The sequence below is a fragment of the Mus musculus genome, chromosome 12, assembly GCF_000001635.26.
Source record: "Mus musculus strain C57BL/6J chromosome 12, GRCm38.p6 C57BL/6J".
NCBI lineage: Eukaryota > Metazoa > Chordata > Mammalia > Rodentia > Muridae > Mus > Mus musculus.
Genome location: NC_000078.6, coordinates 114,725,148 through 114,746,661, shown reverse-complemented (window position 1 = coordinate 114,746,661; position 21,514 = coordinate 114,725,148). Strand labels below are relative to the sequence as shown.

General features: G+C 39.9%; 2 pseudogenes, 1 gene segment (V, D, J or C) and 1 further gene; all 4 read left to right on the top strand.

The window, feature by feature from the left end:
* Igh (immunoglobulin heavy chain complex) overlaps positions 1-21,514 on the top strand; it is a 2,751,187-nt gene that overhangs the window by 1,263,293 nt on the left and 1,466,380 nt on the right.
* Ighv1-22 (immunoglobulin heavy variable 1-22) lies at positions 96-389 on the top strand. The segment is given in 1 exon segment: positions 96-389. A coding segment is annotated over 1 exon segment (294 nt).
* Positions 5,822-6,279, top strand: Ighv1-21 (immunoglobulin heavy variable V1-21; annotated as a pseudogene). Its single transcript is given in 1 exon segment — positions 5,822-6,279. A coding segment is annotated over 1 exon segment (458 nt).
* Ighv1-21-1 (immunoglobulin heavy variable 1-21-1) lies at positions 10,124-10,417 on the top strand (annotated as a pseudogene). Its single transcript is given in 1 exon segment — positions 10,124-10,417. A coding segment is annotated over 1 exon segment (294 nt).

Here is a 21,514-nt window from a genome sequence, read left to right as displayed (position 1 = left end):
GGTAAGGGGCTCACCATTTCCAAATCTGAAGAAAAGAAATGGCTAGGGATGTCACTGACATCCACTCTGTCTTTCTCTTCACAGGTGTCCTCTCTGAGGTCCAGCTGCAACAGTCTGGACCTGAGCTGGTGAAGCCTGGGGCTTCAGTGAAGATGTCCTGCAAGGCTTCTGGATACACATTCACTGACTACAACATGCACTGGGTGAAGCAGAGCCATGGAAAGAGCCTTGAGTGGATTGGATATATTAACCCTAACAATGGTGGTACTAGCTACAACCAGAAGTTCAAGGGCAAGGCCACATTGACTGTAAACAAGTCCTCCAGCACAGCCTACATGGAGCTCCGCAGCCTGACATCGGAGGATTCTGCAGTCTATTACTGTGCAAGACACAGTGCTACAAACACATCCTCAGTGTGTCAGAAATCCTGGAGGTGCAGCAAGCTCCCTTGGGACTGACAAGACTTAGAGAATAGTTGCTTGCAGACGTGCTTAGGTGCAGACATTTGGATAGTGTGTTTTTGTGTCTATTTCTTAAAGACCTAGTATGCTTTTTCAGCTTTTCAGAAGAAAATCAATGAATTCCATTTAGTTTACTAGGATGTCCCTGGAGTACCCCATGCCTTGTCAATATGGATAACAGTGAATGCTTTCATTGACATATTTCTTCTTTCATAAAACCACAAAAAAGGGAAAATGTGATTATGCATGATAAAATATGTTTTTATTGTGTAAAAGACTTTAACTTTGGAATAGGTGGGAATAAATTATAATAGGAATTTCACCTGCAAAATTCCATCATGTTCTGGGTAAAGAAAAAGCCCTTTCAAAGTCTTAAGTCTTTACTTCCTATTCAGAACAACTGATTTTATAAATAAAGAGGGACATTTATCTTCCTGCAACACATATTTCCTTGTAAACTTAGATATAGTAGGTGTTCATGTGGACCCCGACTTTTTAATAAGGCTTTGAAGCATCTCATTAGGACCAAAGCCACAGGCAACACAAGATTCTGCAACAGAGTGGAAAAAGGACAGAGTCTTAAATTTTAAGTGAGTCTCATGGTGTTTTGGCAACTTGCTTATGTGGTCTGCCAGAAGTTCCAAGCTCTTAGAATATAAGAATAAGAGGTATTAATATCAGGATGAAGAGCTGCATCATTTCTGCCATTGTCAAGTCAAACAGTCCTCTGAGGGTGGAGTGGGGAGGATTATAGGAGAGATGGAAAGGAGGACTCTGAGACAAAGGTTAGAAATAAGATTGCTGTTGAGTAAATGCTCTTGCAATCCTGAACTTAATATTCATATATGTCACATGTCATGTTTAGGGTTTTATTGCTGTGAACAGAGACCTTGAACAAGGCAAGTTTATGACAAACATTTAATTGGGGCTGACTTACAGGTGTAGAGGTTCTGTCAGGCATCATCAAGGCAGGAGAGCATGACAGCATCCAGGAAGGCATGGTGCAAGCAGAGCTGAGAGTTATCCATCTGCATCTGAAGGCTGCTAGCAGATACTGACTTCCAAGAAGCTGAGAATTTTATAGCCCACACCCAGTGTGACAGATTTTTCCAACAGGACCTTGCCTTAAAATTGTTCTATTCTTGGCTGAACATATACGAACATTGACTCTCTGGCCCCCTTAGGCTTGTTCAAGCATTTGAGTATTTGGGTGGCACATGCTCCAACACATTCATAGAAGACATATTTATAATAGGTAGAAGCTGGAAACAACCCAATTGTCCCTCAACAGTAGAATGCATACAGAAAATGAGGAAAATTTACGGAATGGTGAATTACTCAGCTATTAAAAACAAGACTTCATGAAATTTGCAGGCAAAAGAATGGAACTTAAGCATATCACCCTGATTGAGGTAACCAATTCATAAAATATTACACATGGTGTGTACTCACTGATAAGTGGATATTAGCTGAAAAGTTCAGAATATCCAAGATACATTCACAGACCATATTAACGTCAAGAAGGAAGTTCAAAGTGTGGATGCTTCTTAGAAGAGGGAACAGAATACTCACAAGAGGAATTATTGGGACAAAATGTGGAGCAGAGTCAAAAGGAAAGGCCATCCAGAGACTGCCCTACCTGGAGATCCATCCCATATGCAGTTGCAAAACCCAGACACTATTGCAGATGCTGGGAACCTCTTGCTGATCAGAGGCTGATATGGCTGGCTCCTGAAGGTCTCTTCCAAAATCTCGAAAATACAGAGACAAATGTTCACAGCCAAATACTTGCCTGAGTGTGGTGTCCTTACAGAGGAAGTAGAGAAGCGACTTAAAGAGATGAGGGGGTTAGTAGCATCCCAGACAGAGCTACAGAGTCAACTAACCAGAACCCTCCTGCCCCCAAGCTTTTGGGAACTGAACCCCCAACCAAATAATACACATGGTGGGACCTATGTCTCTAGCCACATATGAGGCAGAGGATGTCCTTGTTGGACATCAGTGGGAGGAATGGCCCTTTTGCCTGAGGGGGCTCAATGCCACATTGCTGTGGAATGTCAGAGTGGGAAGGCAGGTGTGTGTGTGTGGCAGGGGAGCACCCTGTTAGAGGCAGGGAATGGGGCTGATGGGATGGGGCTTCCAGAAATGAAACCCGGAAAGTGGATAATATTTGAAATATAAATAAATAAAGTTTCCAAGAAAAGGAAAAAGAAAGTCCAAAGTTCAAATTCTCTTCTGAGATTCATCTAATTTCTTAACTTTAATTTCCAAAGCAAGACTTGAAACCAGCTTGGCAAACTGAAAACTCTGTACCTCCATGGCTAATGTCAAAGCAGTCCTTAGCTCTCCAACTCCATTTTCATCATGTTGACTACAAAAAACGTTTTTCTCCTTGATTGAATACACACACACACACACACACACAAACACACACACACACAAACACACACACATACACAGACAAACACACACACAATCAATCACACACACACACACAGAGGGAGAGAGAGAGAAACAGAGAGAGAGAGAGAGAGAGAGAGAGAGAGAGAGAGAGAGAGAGAGAGAGAGAATTATAGTATATTGACTTGCATATTGAATATGATTGGACTGATTGGGAATTACTTTATGTTGGGCAGTGGACCGTGGAATAAAACTCTAAGGTTGAGCTTGGCTTGAAACTCTTGAGACACAAGAGGGACAGTAGGAGCTTTGTCTGTTCCTGATACCAGACTCCTGTCATGTAGCCACAATCCACCATAGAGAGAGTTGTGGACATCAGTCACATAGAGGCAGTGGCACATAGCCCTTCCACATGTGGAAGATCTTTCCCTTTTAGACCTAATTACAAATGAGAACTTTTAGAGCTAAATTCCACTGCCAATAGGAAAGCAGGTGACTTTGAGAGCTTCATTGATGATAATGTACTAGCAAAATAGATTCAGAGTCAGAGACATCAGTCATTGTCTCACTATAAAGGAGAGCCAATTGTCCCTTCCTCTGTGACCTGCAAGCATATTAGTTGCAAGGATATGCTACTGCTGAAGTGGCACTGGGCAGCTATAGTGTAAAAGATGGAAAATCTAAACTCCAGGTGAGTTCATGACCAGCAGGGGTCAAAAAGGAGCCAAGAATCCCCAACATAGAGGTGTGGTATGGGATTACTCTGTATCCTCTGTGGTTTCCTTTCTTAACTAACAGATGCCTATTGTGATTGACATGTAAAGTTTCCATACTCAAACACTGTGAAGAATCTCTGTTAAACACTTCAAAGATGTATATTTTCTTGTTATTTATTACATGTAAACCTAGACTCCTGAGATCTTTCATACACTGAGCCACCATCCCAGTATCATACAGGATCTGTTCCAAGGATCCTGACACAAATATGCAGAGGACAGCCTGCTTTGGCCTCAGTGGGAGAAGTTGGACCTACATCTTGAGATACATGAAGCCCCACTGAGTTGGGAAACCTTGTGAAGGGGGGCATCCTATTGAAGAAAGGGAGGAAGAAAAGTATGAAGAGGAACTGTCAGAGGATGGATCTGGAGGAGGGAAATTACTGAGTTGTAAAAAAAAGTGATTAAATATAAATATTAAAATTTACACAGTGTTTTCTGATCACTGCTATTCTTTCCAAATTTCTTCCAGAAAGTCCACCACTCACTCACATGTAAACTTGCCCATTTTTTTCTACAGATACAAGAAAACCATAAAAGTTTATTAAAAATATAAATGATGAAACACACACACACAAACACACACACACAACACACACAAACACACACACACACTCACATACACACACAAACCTCAGAAATGCATAAAATGCAACTCTATAATCACAATATATATTCAAAATGCAAGTCAGCAAAATTGATGTAGAAATTAATGAGAATAAATATCTACAAAAGCACTGTAGAGTTTGTTTGTTTTTGAGCTTCTACTATTAGATATGTGTCCATCATTAAATGTTGTTAATAAGACCAGAATCCCCTGAGCTCCCAGGGACTAAACCACCAAACAAAGAGTACATATGGAGGGACTCATGTCTCCAGCACCATATGTTTCAGAGGATTACCTTATCTGCTATCAATGGCAAGGGAGGCTCATGGTCCTGTGTAGGATCAATGAGCCAGCATAAGAGAATGCATAGGAATGAGGCAGGAGTGGACATGTGGTTTGGGGAGCAACCTAATAGAAGAAGGCACAGGTGGGAAGGGATAGCAGATTTGTGGAGGAAAAGCAAGGAAAGGAGATAACATTTGATATGTAAATAAATAAAATAACCAATAAAAAAGACATGGTGAGGTTGTTCTGAGAGAGACATATTGGAAGATCCCAAGGGAAACTAGATGGACAGAGTGGAGGTAGGAATGATCATAGTGAATAATTCAAATCATGGAACCACACATAAATGAAAACATGAAGCATTTGTTTAAGGGCCTTGATGAACTCTTTGAGCATATTTCATAGGTTCTTAAACATAGGTATACAATTTTTAGTTCATGTTTTACCAGTGAAGAATATTTCATAGTCTATACCCACATATTGTCAGTATTTTTTGTCTTTTTTTTTTGTTTATTGTAAATCTAGATGAACTCTATTTACAAGCTGCTGTGAATGGAGCAGCAATAAGCAAGGATGTGCAGTTGTCTCTATAGTAATATAGAGTAACTGGAGTATATTATTTGGAGGTATGGAGCTGGGACACAGCAAAGTTTTATTTACTTTTTTGGTGACAATTTAAAATAGAATTTCAAAATCAGTATGTGACAGTGACTAGTATACTCATAACAATAATAAGTAAAAATTAAACATTTTCCACATCACATCCATGTCATTAATTTTCTCATTTGCCTTCTTCCTTATCAACATATGACTAAATTCTAATTAAGACATTAAATCTTTTTAAACTGCACTTAGCTAAAGGGTATTTCCATCCTTATCATCAGCATTATCTTCATCATCATCTTCATCTTCACAATTCATTATCTGTAAATCAAAATGTGAACATAGCCCCAGAGTGGAGAAACAGACTTAGGCCAAATACAGATTGAGAGATTTGTCCTTGTAGTTACAAGAATACCAGCAGTGCAGGGCTCACAGAAAATGTTTGGGGTCAATTTCCTCTGAGAGTTATTGGATTTGGACTAGACCATCCTGCTGCTTGACCTATGTACCTTTAAGTCCTTCCTCTCCATCTATTCTCCATTTGGATTGGTTATTATATACAAAGTCCCCTGGTCATTAATATGCAAATTACCTAAGTCTATGGTATTTAAAACAGGAATATCAACACACTGAAAACAACATATGTCCAATGTCCTCTCCACAGACTCTGAACACACTGACTCTAACCATGGGATGGAGCTGGATCTTTCTCTTTCTCCTGTCAGGAACTGCAGGTAAGGGGCTCACCAGTTCCAAATCTGAAGAAACGAAATGGCTTGGGATGTCACTGACATCCACTCTGTCTTTCTCTTCACAGGTGTCCTCTCTGAGGTCCAGCTGCAACAGTCTGGACCTGAGCTGGTGAAGCCTGGGGCTTCAGTGAAGATATCCTGCATGGCTTCTGGTTATTCATTCAGTGACTACTACATGCACTGAGTGAAGCAGAGCCATGGAAAGAGCCTTGAGTGGATTGGATATATTAACCCTAACAATGGTTGTACTAGCTACAACCAGAAGTTCAAGGGCAAGGCCACATTGACTGTAGACACATCCTCCAGCACAGCGTACATGGAGCTCCACAGCCTGACATCTGAGGACTCTTCGGTCTATTACTGTGCAAGACACAGTGTTGTAACCACAGCCTGAGTATGTCAGAAAACTGGAAGGTGCAGCAAGGTGCCTTGAGACTGACAAGACTTAGAGAGGAGTAGCTTGTAGATTTGCTTAGATGCTGTTATTTGGGTAATGTGTTTTTTGTGTCTATTTTTTAAAGTCCTATTTTGCTTTTTCAGCTTTGCAGAAGGACACCCATGAATTACATGCTGCTGATTAGTATATCCCTATAATGTGAATTTGACCCATAAATTTCCACCATGTTCTGAGCAAAGAAATAGCCCTTTCAAAGTCTTAAGTCTTAAGTCTATACTTCCTATTCAGAACTCCTTATTTTATAAATGAAGAGGGTCATTTACCTTGCTGTAACAAAAATTTCCTTGTAAACCTCGGAATAGTAGGTGTTCATGTGGACCCAGACTTTTTAATTCAGCTTTGAAGCATCTCAGCAGGACTAAGGCTACAGGCAAAACAAGATTCTGCAACAGTACAGAAAAGGGCAGTCATAAGTCTTAAGTGTATTTTAGGTGTTTTGCTAACTTGCTTATGTGGTCTGCCAGAAGTTCCAGGAACTTAGAAAAGAAGAGGCATTAATACCAGAATGCAAAGCTGCATCATTTCTGCCATTGCTATGTCGAACAGTCCTGAGATGTTGGAGTGAGGATGAATATAGGAGAGATGAAAATGAAGACTCTGAGACAAATGTTAGAAGTAAGTGTGCTGTTGAGTAAATACTCCTGCAATCCTGAATTTACTATTCATATATGTCACATATCATGTTTAGATTTTACTGCTGTGAACAGAGACCATGGCCAAGGCAATTTTATGACAGACAACTTTTAATTGGGCCTGATTTACTGTTGTCGATGTTCAGTCGAGTATCATCAAGGCAGGAGAGCATGACAGAATACTCACAGGAGGTATTATGGGGACAAAATGGGGAGCACAGACAAAAGGAAAGGCCATTCATACTGCCCTACCTGGAGATCCATCCCATATGCAGTTGCCAAGACCAGATTCTACTGCAGATGGTGGGACGTTCTTGTGATGGGAGCCTGATATGGCTATCTCCCAAAATTCTCTGTCAGAATCTGAAAAATAAAGAATCAAATGGTCACAGCCAAACCCTTATCAGAGCGAGGGGTCCATGACGCCAGGGTTATAGAAGGGACTGAAGGTGCTGATGTGGTTAACAGCCCCACCGAGGGAGCAACAGTGTCAACCAGCCAGAACATCCCTCCCACAGGCTCCTCGGGACAGGACCACCAAAATAATACACATGGAGGAACCCATGGCTCCATCCACATATGAGGTATAGGATGTCCTTGTTTTGAAATCATAGGGAGGAATGGCTCTTGGGCCTTTGGTAGTTCAATGCCCCAAAGCAGTGGAATGCCATGGTGGGAAGGTGGGTGTGGGTGGGTTAGTGTAGGGTAGCACCCTCTTAGAGGCAGGGTTTGGGGACGATGGAATGGGGCTTCCAGAAAGGAAACCTGTAAAGGAATAATATTTGAAATAGAAATAAATAAAATATCCAAGAAAAGCAAAAGAATGTCCAAACTTCAAAATCTCTTCTGCGATTCACCCAATTACTCAACTTTAATCTCTAAAGCAAGACTGGAAACCAACTAGGAAAACTCCAACTCTGCACCTTCATGGCTAATGTCAAAGCAGTCTTTAGCTTTCCACCTGCGTTTTCATCTTTCTCGACTACAACAAATTTCTTTCTCCTGTGTTGGCTACATACGAACACACACACACACAAACACACACACACACAAACACATATAAGCATGCACACACACAGACAGAAACACACATGTACATACATACACATGGACTTATAATATCTAGACTTTTATCTTGTATATGTTTGGACTGAGTGGGAGTTACTTTCTGTTGGGCAAGGGGCCATGAGAAGAAGCCTCTAAGTTTGAGCTCAGCTTGAAGCCCCAGAAACACAGAGGGAGCTTTGTCTGTTCCTGAGACCAGACCCCTATCATATAGCCACAGCCCACCATAAAGAGTTGTGGATATCAGTCACATAAGGCCCCAAGGACCTCCACATGTAGATGAATACACATGGAGGGACTCATGGCTCTGGCTGCATATGTATCAGAGGATAACTTTAACTGGCATGCATGGCAGGAAAGGCTCATTGTGCTGTGAATGCTCGATGATCAAACATAGGAGAATTCTAGAAGGATGTGGCAGGAGTGGATATATGGTTTGGGGGAGTAACCTATAGAAGCAGGGGCAGGTGTGATTGGATAGGGGATTAGTGGAGGGGAACCAGGGAAATGAGATAACATTAGATATGTAAATAAATATAATAACCAATAAAAGACTTGGTCAGGATATTATGAGAGAACCATATTTGAAGGTGCCAAATAAAACCAGAGGGAGAGGGTGGAGGTAGGAAAGATCATAGTGTGTTATTCAAATCATGCAACCACACATAAATGAAAACATAAAGCATTTGTTTATATGGACCTTGTTAACATCATGGAGCAAATATTCCATGTTCTTAAACATTAGTATACAAATAATATTTCCTGGTATACACTGAGGAATATTCCATTGTCTATAAACCAAACATTGTCAGTATCTATTTGTCCTTTTTTATAAATGTAAATTGATTCCATTTCCCAGTTTCTGTGAATGGAGTAGCAATAAACATGGATGTGTAACTGTCTCCGTAATAATATATAGTTATTTGAGTACATGCTTGGGAGGGAAGAAGCTTCGACACAACACAGTTTTTTTACTCTTTTTGGTGACAATTTCAAACAGAATTCTAAAGTCAGTATATCACACTAGTGCACTCATATTAATAATGAGTAAAGATTCAACATTTTCCCCATCCATGTTATTAGTTTTCTCATTTGTCTTCTTCCTTATCAACATCTGACTGAGTTCTAATTGAGACATTAAATCTTTTTAATTGCTATTCCCAACATTATCATTATCATTATCTTCTTCATCATCTTCTTCAACATCATCATCATCAACATCTTGATCTTCAAAAAGCATTATATTTAAATCAACGTGTTAACATATCCCAGAGTGCAGGAACAGACATAGGCCAAGTATAGATTGAGACATTTGTCCCTGTAGTTACAACCATACCAGCAGTGAAGGGCTAATAGAAAGTGTACGGGATGCATTTCCACAGGGAGTTATTGGATTTGGACTAGACCATCCTGCTAGTTTACCCATGTGCCTTTTCAGTGCTTCCTCTCCACCTCTTCTCCACCTCTTCACCAGTTGGACTAAGTTCTTATGTACAAAGTCCCCTGCTCATGACTATGCAAATTACCTGAGGCTATGGTGGTTAAAAACAGGGATGTCCACACCCTGAAAACAACATAAGACCTGTGCCCTCTCCACAGTCCCTGAACACACTGATTCTAACCATGGAATGGAGCTGGAACTTTCTCTTCCTCTTGTCAGGAACTACAGTTAAGGGGATCATCAGTTCCAGATCTGAAGAAAAGAAATGGCCTGGGATGTCACTTACATAAATTCGGCCTTTCTCCACACAGGTGTCTACTCTGAGGTCCACCTGCAGCAGTCTGTACCTAAGGTAGTGAAGGCTGGACTTTCAGTGAAAGTCACCTGGTCATGAATATGCAAATTACCTACGTCTATGGTGGTTAGAAACAGGGATATCAACAACCTGAAAACAACATATAACCAATGTCTTCTCCACAGACACTGAACACACTGACTCTAACCATGGGATGGAGCTGGATCTTTCTCTTCCTCCTGTCAGGAACTGCAGGTAAGGGGCTCACCAGTTCCAAATCTGAAGAAAAGAAATGGCTTGGGATGTCACTGACATCCACTCTGTCTTTCTCTTCACAGGTGTCCACTCTGAGGTCCAGCTGCAACAGTCTGGACCTGAGTTGGTGAAGCCTGGGGCTTTAGTGAAGTTATCCTGCAAGGTTTCTGGATTCACATTCACTGACTAATACATGCACTGGGTGAAGCAGAGCCATGGAAAGAGCCTTGAGTGGATTGGACATGTTTATCCTTACAATGGTGGTACTAGCTACAACCAGAAATTCAAGGGCAAGGCCACATTGACTGTCGACAATACCTCCAGCACAGCCTACATGGAGCTCGGCAGCCTGACTTCTGAGGACTCTGCGGTCTATTACTCTGCAAGACACAGTGCTACAAACACATCCTGAGTGTGTCAGAAACCATGGAGGTACAGCAAGGTCCCTTGGGATTGACAAGAGTTAGAGAATGGTCACTTGCAGATTTGCTTAGATGCAGTCATTTGAATAGTGTGTTTTGTGTCTATTTCTTAAAGTCCTAGTATGCTTTTTAAGCTTTTCACAAGGGCATCCATGAATTACATGCAGTTTACTAGGAAGTCCCAGGAGTAACCCATGCCTTGTCAATATGGATAACTGTGAACACTTTCCTTGGCAATTTTCTTCTTTTAGAAAACAACAAAAAATGGAAAATGTGATTATATATGATAAAACTATTCTGCAGTGTGTAAAAAACTTGAACTTTGGAATAGCTGGGAATAAAGTGTAATATGAATTTTAACAGCAAAATTTCACAAAGTTCTGGGCAAAGAATAAGCACTTTCAACATCTTAAGTCTGTACTTCTTATACAGAACTCCTGATTTCATAAATGAAGAGGGTCATTTACCTTGCGCCAAAACAAATTTTCTTGTAAAATTTGCATAGTAGGTGTGCATGTGGACCCAGACTTTTATTTTATATATATATATATATATATATATATATATATATATATATATATATATATATATGTATATATATATATATAATTTTTTATTACCTATTTTCCTCAATTACATTTCCAATGCTATCCCAAAAGTCTCCCATACCCTCCACCCCCACTTCACTACCCACCCATTCCCATTTTTTTTGGTCCTGGTGCTCCCCTGTATTGGGGCATATAAAGTTTGTGTGTCCAATGGGCTTCTCTTTCCAGTGATGCCCGACTAGGCCATCTTTTGATACATATGCAGATAGAGTCAAGAGCTCTGGGGTACTAGCTAGTTCATAATGTTGTTCCATCTATAGGGTTGCATATCCCTTTAGCTCCTTGGGTATTTTTCTCTAGCTCCTCCCTTGGGAGCCCTGTGATCCATCCAATAGCTGACTGTGATCATCCACTTCTGTGTTTGTTAGGCCCTGGCATAATCTCACAAGAGACAGCTATATCTGGGTCCATTCAGCAAAATCTTGCAAGTGTATGCAATGATGTCAGCATTTGGAAGCCCATTATGGGGTGGATTTCTGGATATAGCAGTCTCTAGATGGTCCATCCTTTTGTCACAGCTCCAAACTTTGTCTCTGTAATTCCTTCGCTGGGAGTTTTGTTCCCAATTCTAAGAAGGGGCACAGTGTCCACACTTTGGTCTTCATTCTTCTTGAATTTCATGCGTTTAGCAAATTGTATCTTATATCTTGGGTATTCTAAGTTTCTGGGCTAATATACACTTATCAATGAGTACATATTTTGTGAGTTCTTTTGTGATTGGGTTACCTCACTCAGGATGATGCCCACCAGGTCCATCCATTTGCCTAAGAATTTCATAAATTCATTCTTTTTAATAGCTGAGTAGTACTCCATTGTGTAAATGTACCACATTTTCTGTATCCATTCCTCTATTGAGGGGCATCTGGGTTCCTTCCAGCTTCTGGCTATTATAAATAAGGCTGCTATGAACATAGTGGAGCATGTGTACTTCTTACTGGTTGGGACATCTTCTAGATATATGCCCAGGAGAGGTATTGCGGGGTCCTCCAGTAGTACTATGTCCAATTTTCTGAGGAACCACCAGCCTGATTTCCAGAGTGGTTGTACAAGCTTGCAATCACACCAACAATGGAGGAGTGTTCCTCTTTTCTACATCCTCACCAGCATCTGCTGTCACTTGAATTTTTGATCTTAGCCATTCTGACTGGTGTGAGGTGGAATCTCAGGGTCGTTTTGATTTGCATTTCCCTGATGATTAATGATGTTGAACATTTTTTCAGGTGCTTCTCATCATTCGGTATTCCTCAGGTGAGAATTCTTTGTTCAGCTCTGAGCCCATTTTTAAATGGGGTTATTTGATCTTCTGGAGCCCACCTTATCAAGATCTTTATATATATTGGATATTAGTCCCCTATCTAATTTAGGATAAGTAAAGATCCTTTCCCAATCTGTTGGTGGCCCTTTTGTCTTATTGATGGTGTCTTTTGCCTTGCAGAAGATTTGCAGTTTTATGAAGTCCCATTTGTCAATTCTCGATCTTACAGCACAAGCCATTGCTGTTCTACTCAGCAATTTTTCCCCTGTGCCCATCTCTTTGAGGCTTTTCCCCACTTTCTCCTCTATAAGTTTCAGTGTCTCTTTTTTATGTGGAGTTCCTCAATTCACTTAGAATTGACTTTAGTACAAGGAGATAGGAATGGATTAATTTGCATTCTTCTACATGATAACCACCAGTTTTGCCAGCACCATTTGTTGAAAATGCTGTCTTTTTTTCCAGTGGATGTTTTCTGCACCCTTGTCAAAGATCAAGTGACCATAGGTGTGTGGGTTCATTTTGGGTCTTCAATTCTATTCCATTGGTCTACTTGTCTGTTGTTATACCAGTACTATGCAGTTTTTATCACAATTGCTCTCTAGTACAGCTTTAGGTCAGGCATGGTGATTCCACCAGTGTTTTTTTTTTTTTTTTTTTTTTTTTTTTTATCCTTGAGCAGAGTTTTTGCTCTCCTAGTTTTTTTTGTTATTCCAGATGAATTTTCAGATTGCCTTTTCTAATTCGTTGAAAAATTGAGTTGGAATTTTGATGGGGATTACGTTGAATCTGTAGATTGCTTTTGGCAAGATAGCCATTTTTCTATATTGATTCTGCCAATCCATGAGAACGGGAGATCTTTCCATCTTCTGAGATCTTCTTTAATTTCTTTCTTCAGAGACTAGAAGTTCTTATCATACAGATCTTTCACTTCCTTAGTTAGAGTCACACCAATGTACTTTATATTATTTGTGACCATTGCCCAATATAGACTATTAAAAGCAGTAAGGGAAAAAGGTCAAGTAACATAAAAATGCAGGCCTATTAGAATCTCACAAGATTTCTTACCACAGACTATGAAAGCTAGAAGATCCTGGGCAGATAATATGCAGACCCTAAGAGAACACAAATGCCAGCCTGGGCTACTATACACAGCAAAATTCTCAATTACCATAGATGGAGAAACCAAAGTATTCTATGGGAAAACCAAATTCAGACAACATCTTTCCACAAATCCAGCCATTCAAATGATAACAAAGGGAAAACACCAACACAGGGACAGAAACCACACCCTAGAAAAAGCAAGAAAGTAATCCTTCCACAAACCTAATGAAGACATCCGCAAGAACAGAATCCCAACTTTAACAACAAAAATAAAAGGAAGAAACAATTACTTTTCCTTAATTTCTCTTAATATCAATGGACTCAATTCCCCAATTAAAAGTCATAGACTAATAGACTAGCTACAAAAACAGGACCCAACATTTTGTTGCTTACAGGAAACTCACCTCAGAAAAAAGGACAGACACTATGTCAGTGTGAAAGGCTGGAAAACAAATTTCCAAGCAAATGGTCCGAAGAAACAAGCTGGAGTAGCCATTCTTATATTGAATAAATAATTTGGATAATAAATAATTGGATTTCCAACCCAAAGTTATCAAAAAAGCAAGGAGGGGCAATTCATACTCATCAAAGTTAAAATCTACCAATATGAACTCTCAATTCTGAATATTGATGCCCCAAATATAAGGGCAGCCACATTCATTAAAGTAACTTTAGTAAAGCTCAAAGCAAACATTGCACCTCACACAAGAATTGTGGGAGACTTCAACACCCCACTCTCACCAATGGACAGATCCTGGAAACAGAAACTAAACAGGGACACACTGAAACTAACAGAAGTGATGAAACAAATGGACCTGACAGATATCTACAGAACATTTTATCCTAAAACAAAAGGATATACCTTCTTCTCAGTGCCACATGTTACCTCTTCCAAAATCAACCACATATTTTGGTCACAAAACAGGACTCAACAGATAAAAAATACTGAAATTATCCCATGCTTCCTATCTGATCACCATGGACTAAGGCTGATCTTCAATAGCAACCTAAATAATAGAAAGCCAACATTTATGTGGAAATTGAAAAACACTCCACTCAATGAATCCTTGGCCAAGGACGAAATAAAGAAAGAAATTAAAGACTTTTTAGAGTTTAATGAAATTGAAGCCGCAACATATCCAAACTTATGGGACACAATGAAGGCAGTCCTAAAGAAATACACATACCCCTGTGTGCCTCCAAAAAGAAACTAGAGAGAGCATACACTAGCACACTGACAGCACACCTAGAAGCTCTAGAAGTAAAGGAAGCAAAGTCAGCCAAGAGGAGTAGATGGCAGGAAATAATCAAACTCAGGGCTGAAATCAACCTAGTGGAAACACAAAGAACTACTCAAAGAATCAACCAAGCTAGAAGCTGGTTCTTTGAAAAAAAAAAAAAACAAGATAGATAAACCCTTAACCAGACTAACTAGAGGGCACAGGGACAGTCTCCTAATTAACAAAATCAGAAATGAAAAAGCAGACAAAACAACAGATCATGAGGAAATCCAAAACATCATCAGATCCTACTACAAAAGGCTATAATAAACAAAACTGGAAATCTTGGATGAAATGGACATCTTCCCAGACAGATACAAGGTACCAAAGTTAAATCAGGATCAGATTAATGATCTAAACAGCCCCATTTCCCCTAAAGATATAGAAGCAGTCATTAATAGTCTCCCAACCAAAAAAAAAAAAAAAAGCCCAGGACAAGATGGGTTTAGTACAGAGTTTTATCAGACCTTCAAAGAAGATCTAATTCCAGTTCTTCACAGACTATTCCACAAAACAGAAGCAGAAGGTACTCTACCCAATTTATTCCATGAAGCCACAATTACTCTAATACCTAAAACACACAAAGATCCAACATAGAAAGTGAATTTCAGACCAATTTCCCTTATTATTATCGATAAAAAATACTCAATAAAATCCTCACAAACTGAATCCAAGAACACATCAAAATGATCATCCATTGTGACGAAGTAGAGTTCATCCCAGGGATGCAGGGATGGTTTAATATACGGAAATCTATCAATGTAATCCACTATATAAACAAACTCAAGGACAAAAAACCACATGATTATCTCATTAGATGCCGAGAGCATGTGACAAAAACCATCATTCCTTCATTATAAAAGTTTTGGAAAGATCAGGAATTAAAAGCCCATACCTAAACATAATAAAAAGCAATGTACAGCAAACCAGAAAACAACATCAAACTAAATGGAGAGAAACTCGAAGCAACCTCACTAAAATCAGGGAATAGACAAGGATGCCCACTTTCTCCCTACCTATTCAATATAGTACTTGAAGTTCTAATCAGAGCCATTCAACAAAAAAAGGACATCAAGGGAATACAAATTGGAAAGGAAGAAGTCAAAATGTCACTATTTGTAAATGATATGATATTATATATCAGTGCGCCCAAAAATTCCACCAGAGAACTCCGAAATCTGATAAACAGCTTCAGTGCAGTAGCTGGATATAAAATTAACTCAAATAAATCAATGGCCTTTCTCTACAAAAAGGATCAATGGACTGAGAAAGAAATTAGGGAAACAATACCCTTCACAATAGTTACAAATAATATAAAATACCTTGGTGTGACACTAACTAAGGAAGTGAAAGGTCTGTATGATAAGAACTACAAGTCATTGAAGAAAGAAATTGAAGAAGATCTCAGGAGGTAGAAAGAAATCCCATAGTCATGGATATGCAGAATCAATATAGTAAAAATGGCTATCCTGCTGAAAGCAATCTATAGATTCAATTCAATCCCATCAAAATTCCAACTCAATTCTTTACTGAGATAGAAAGGGCAAAAACTGGAAAAAAATTTAGGATAGCAAAAACTATTCTCAACAATAAAAGAAACCCTTGTGGAATCACCATGCCTGACATTAAGCTGTACTACAGAGCAATTGTGATAAAAACAGCATGGTAATGGTACAGTGACAGACAGGTAGTCCAAAGGAATAGAATTGAAGACCCAGAAACGAATCCTCACAGCTATGGTTACTTAATCTTTAACAAGGAAGCTAAAACCATCCAGTGGAAAAAAGACAGCATTTTCAATAATTGGTGCTGGCACAACTGGCGGTTATCATGTAGAAGAATGTGAATTGATCCATTCTTATCTTCTTGTAGAAAGTTCAAGTCTACGTGGATTAAAGACCACCACGTAAGATCAGAGACACTGAAATTAATAGAGGAGAAAGTAGGGAAAAGCCTTAAAGATATGGGCACAGGGGATAAATTCCTAAACAGAATAGCAATGGCTTGCAGGGGAAAAGCCTTGAAGATATGGGCACAGGGGAAAAATTCCTGAACAGAACAGCAATGGCTTGTGCTGTAAGATCGAGAATTGACAAATGGGACCTAATGAAACTCCAAAGTTTCTGCAAGGCAAAAGACACCGTCAATAAGACAAAAAGACCACCAACAGATTGGGAAAGGATCTTTACCTATCCTAAATCAGATAGGGGACTAATATCCAACATATATAAAGAACTCAAGAAGGTGGACTTCAGAAAATCAAATAACCCCATTAAAAAATGGGGCTCAGAACTGAACAAAGAATTCTCACCAGAGGAATACCGAATGGCAGAGAAGCACTTGAAAAAATGTTCAACATCCTTAATCATCAGGGAAATGCAAATCAAAACAACCCTGAGATTCCACCTCACACCAGTCAGAATGGCTAGGATCAAAAATTCAGGTGACAGCAGATGCTGGCGTGGATGTGGAGAAAGAGGAACACTCCTCCATTGTTGGTGGGAGTGCAGGCTTGTACAACCACTCTGGAAATCAGTCTGGCGGTTCCTCAGAAAACTGGACATAGTACTACCGGAGGATCCAGCAATACCTCTCCTGGGCATATATCCAGAAGATGCCCCAACAGGTAAGAAGGACACATGCTCCACTATGTTCATAGCAGCCTTATTTATAATAGCCAGAAGCTGGAAAGAACCTAGATGCCCCTCAACAGAGGAATGGATACAGAAAATGTGGTACATCTACACAATGGAGTACTACTCAGGTATTAAAAAGAATGAATTTATGAAATTCCTAGCCAAATGGATGGACCTGGAGGGCATCATCCTGAGTGAGGTAACACATTCACAAAGAAACTCACACAATATGTATTCACTGATAAGTGGATATTAGCCCCAAACCTAGGATACCCAAGATATAAGATATAATTTGCTAAACACATGAAACTCAAGAAGAATGAAGACTGAAGTGTGGACACTATGCCCCTCCTTAGATTTGGGAACAAAACACCCATGGAAGGAGTTACAGAGACAAAGTTTGGAGCTGAGATGAAAGGATGGACCATGTAGAGACTGCCATATCCAGGGATCCACCCCATCATCAGCATCCAAACGCTGACACCATTGCATACACTAGCAAGATTTTATTGAAAGGACCCAGATGTAGCTATCTCTTGTGAGACTATGCCGGGGCCTAGCAAACACAGAAGTGGATGCTCACAGTCAGCTAATGGATGGATCATAGGGCTCCCAATGGAGGAGCTAGAGAAAGTAGCCAAGGAGCTAAAGGGATCTGCAACCCTATAGGTGGAACAACATTATGAACTAACCAATACCCCAGAGCTCTTGACTCTAGCTGCATATATATCAAAAGATGGCCTAGTCGGCCATCACTGGAAAGAGAGGCCCATTGGACTTGCAAACTTTATATGCCCCAGTACAGGGGAACACCAGGGCCAAAAAGGGGGAGTGGGTGGGCAGGGGAGTGGGGGTGGGTGGATATGGGGGACTTTTGGTACAGCATTGGAAATGTAAATGAGTTAAATACCTAATAAAAATGGAAAAAAAAAAGAATTGACAAATGGGACCTCATAAAATTGCAAACCTTCAATAAGGCAAAAGACACTGTCAATAACACAAAAAGCTCACCAATTGATTGGGAAAGGGTTTTTACCAATTTGAAATCTGATTGTGGACTAATATCCAATATGTACAAAGATTTCAAGAAGCTGGACTCCAGAACTTCAAGTACCCCATTAAAAATGGGGTTCAGAGCTAAACAAAGAATTCTCAACTGAGGAATACCGAATGGCTGAGAAGCACCTGAAAAAAATGTTCAACATACTTAATCATCAGGGAAATGCAAATCAAAACAACCCTGAGATTCCACCTCACACCAGTCAGAATGGCTAAGATCAAAAATTCAGGTGACAACAGATGCTGGTGAGGATGTGGATAAAGAGAAACACTCCTCCACTTCCGGTGGGATTGCAAGCTTGTACAACCACACTGGAAGTCAGATTGGCGTTTCCTCAGGAAATTGGACATAATACTACCAGGAGATCCAGCAATACTTCTTCTTGACTTATACCCAGAAGAAGTTTCAACTGGTAATAAGAACACCTGCTCTACTATGTTCGTAGCAGACTTATTTATAATAGCCAGAACCTGGAAATGACCCAGATGTACCTCAGCAGAAGAATGGATAAAGAAAATTTGGTACATTTACAAAATAGAGTACTACTCAGCAATTAATAGCAATGGATTTATGAAATTCTTGGACAAATGGAGGTACCTGGAGTATATCATCATTAGTTAGGTACTCCAATCACAAAAGAAGTCATTAGATATGCATTCACTGATAAGTGAATATTAGCTCAGAAACATAGAACACCCAAGATACTATTATCAAAACACAAGAAAATCAAGAAGAGGGAAGACCAATGGGATGTTACATCATTTCTCCTTAGAAGAAGAAACAAAATACCCATGTAAGGGGTCAGAGAGACAGACTTTGGAGCTAAGACCCAAGGATGGACTATCCAGAGATGACCCCAACCGGGGATCCATCCCATAATCAGCAAACAAACCCAGACACTATTGCACAATGCCAGAAAGATTTTGCTGAAGGGACCCTGTTATAGCTGTCTCTTATGAGGCTATGCCAGTGCCTGGCAAATACAGAAGTGGATGCTCACAGCCATCTATAAAATGGAACACAGGGCCCCCAATGGAGAAGCTAGAGAAAGCACCCAAGGAGCTGAAGGGATCTGCAACCCTATAGGTAGAATAACAATATGAACTAACCAGTACCCCCAGAGCTCATATCTCTAGCTGCATATGTAGTAGAAGATGACCTAGTCGGCCATCACTGGGAAGAGAGGCCCCTTGGTATTGCAAACTTTATATGGCCCAATAGAGGAGAATGCCAGGGCCAAGACGTGGGAGTGGGTGGTAGGGGAGCAGGGCAAAGGGAGGGTATAGGGAAATTTCAGAATAGCATTTGAAATGTATATAAAGAAAATATCTTAAATAAATAAATAAATAAATAAAGACTGGAAACCAGGTTAGCAAACTCCAAACTCTGTATCTCCATGGCTAATATCAAAGCAGTCTTTAACTCTCTAACTCCTTTTTCAACTTTGTTGACTACAAAAAACTTCTTTCTCCTTGGTTGGCTACATACACACACACACACACACACACACACACACACACACACACACACACACACACAGACTTATCGCATCTAGACTTGCATCTTGTATATATTTGCACTGAGTGGGAATTACTTTCTGTTGTGCAGTGGACCATAAGAAGAAACCTCTAAGGTTGAGCTGATCGAACCTCCTGAGACACAAGAGGGACAGTAGGAGCTTAGTCTGTTCCTGAAACCAGGCCCCTGTCATGTAGCCACAGCCCACCATAGAGAGAGTTGTGGACATCAGTCACATAGGGGCAGTGGCACATAGTGCTTCCAAATGTATATGATCTTTCCCTTTTACATCTAATTACAAATGAGAACTGTCAGAGCTAAATTCCACTGCCAATAGGAAAGCAGGTGACTTTAAGAGCTTCATTGATAATAATGTACTATCAACATAGATTCAGAGTCTGTATGCTCTGTGGTTTCCTTTCTTAACTTACAGATGTCTATTGTGATTGACAGGTAACGTTTCCATACTCAAACACTGTGAAGATTCTTTGTTAAACACTTCAAAGATGTATATTTTCTTGTTATTTATTATATGAAAACCTAGACTCCTGAGATCTTCCAGACACTGAGCCACAATCCCAGTATCATGCAGGATCTGTTCCAAGGACCCTGACACATATCTAAAGAGGAAGGCTGCTTTGGCCTCAGTGGAAAAAGTTGCACCTACATCTTGAGATACATGAAGCTCCATGGAGTTGGGAAACCTTGAGAAGGGGGGCATCCTATTGAAGACAGGGGGGAGGAAAAATATGAAGAGGAACTGTCAGAGGATGAACCTGGAGGGGGGGGCAATGCCTGAGCTGTAAAAAATAAAAGTAATAAAATATAAATATTAAAATTTATACAATGATCAATGATATTCTTTCCAAACTTCTGCCAGAAAAATCTACCACTCACTCAATTTTAAACTCTTCCATTTTCTCTATAAATACAAAAAAACCATGAAAATTTATTAGAAAATAAAAATGATGAAACACACACACACACACACACATACACACACACAAATCTCAGAAACGCATAAATTACAACTCTATAATCACAATATATATTCAAAAGACAAGTCAGCAAGATTAATGTAGAAATTAATGAGAATAAATATCTAAAAAACACTGTAGAGTACCTTTTCTTTTGAGCTTCTACTATTAGACATGTGTCCATCATTAAATGTTAATAAGACCAGAATCCCCAGAACTTCCAGGGACTAAACCACCAAACAAAGAGGACATATGGAGGGACTCATGGCTCCAGCTCCATATGTATCAGAGGATTACCTTATCTGCTATCAATGGCAAGGGAGGCTCATGGTCCTGTGAAGGCTCAATGACCCAGCAATAGAGAATGCATAGGGATGAGGCAGGAGTGGTCATGTGAGTTGGGGAGCAACCTAATAGAAGCAGGGACAGGTGGGAAGGAATAGCAGATTTGTGGAGGAGAAGCAGAGAAAGCAGATAACATTTGATATGTAAAAAATAATATAACCAATAAAAAAGACATGGTCAGGATGTTGTGAGGGAGACATATTGGAAGATCCCAGGGGAAACCAGAGGGACAGAGTGGAGGTAGGAATGATCTTAGTGTATTATTCAAATCATGGAACCACAC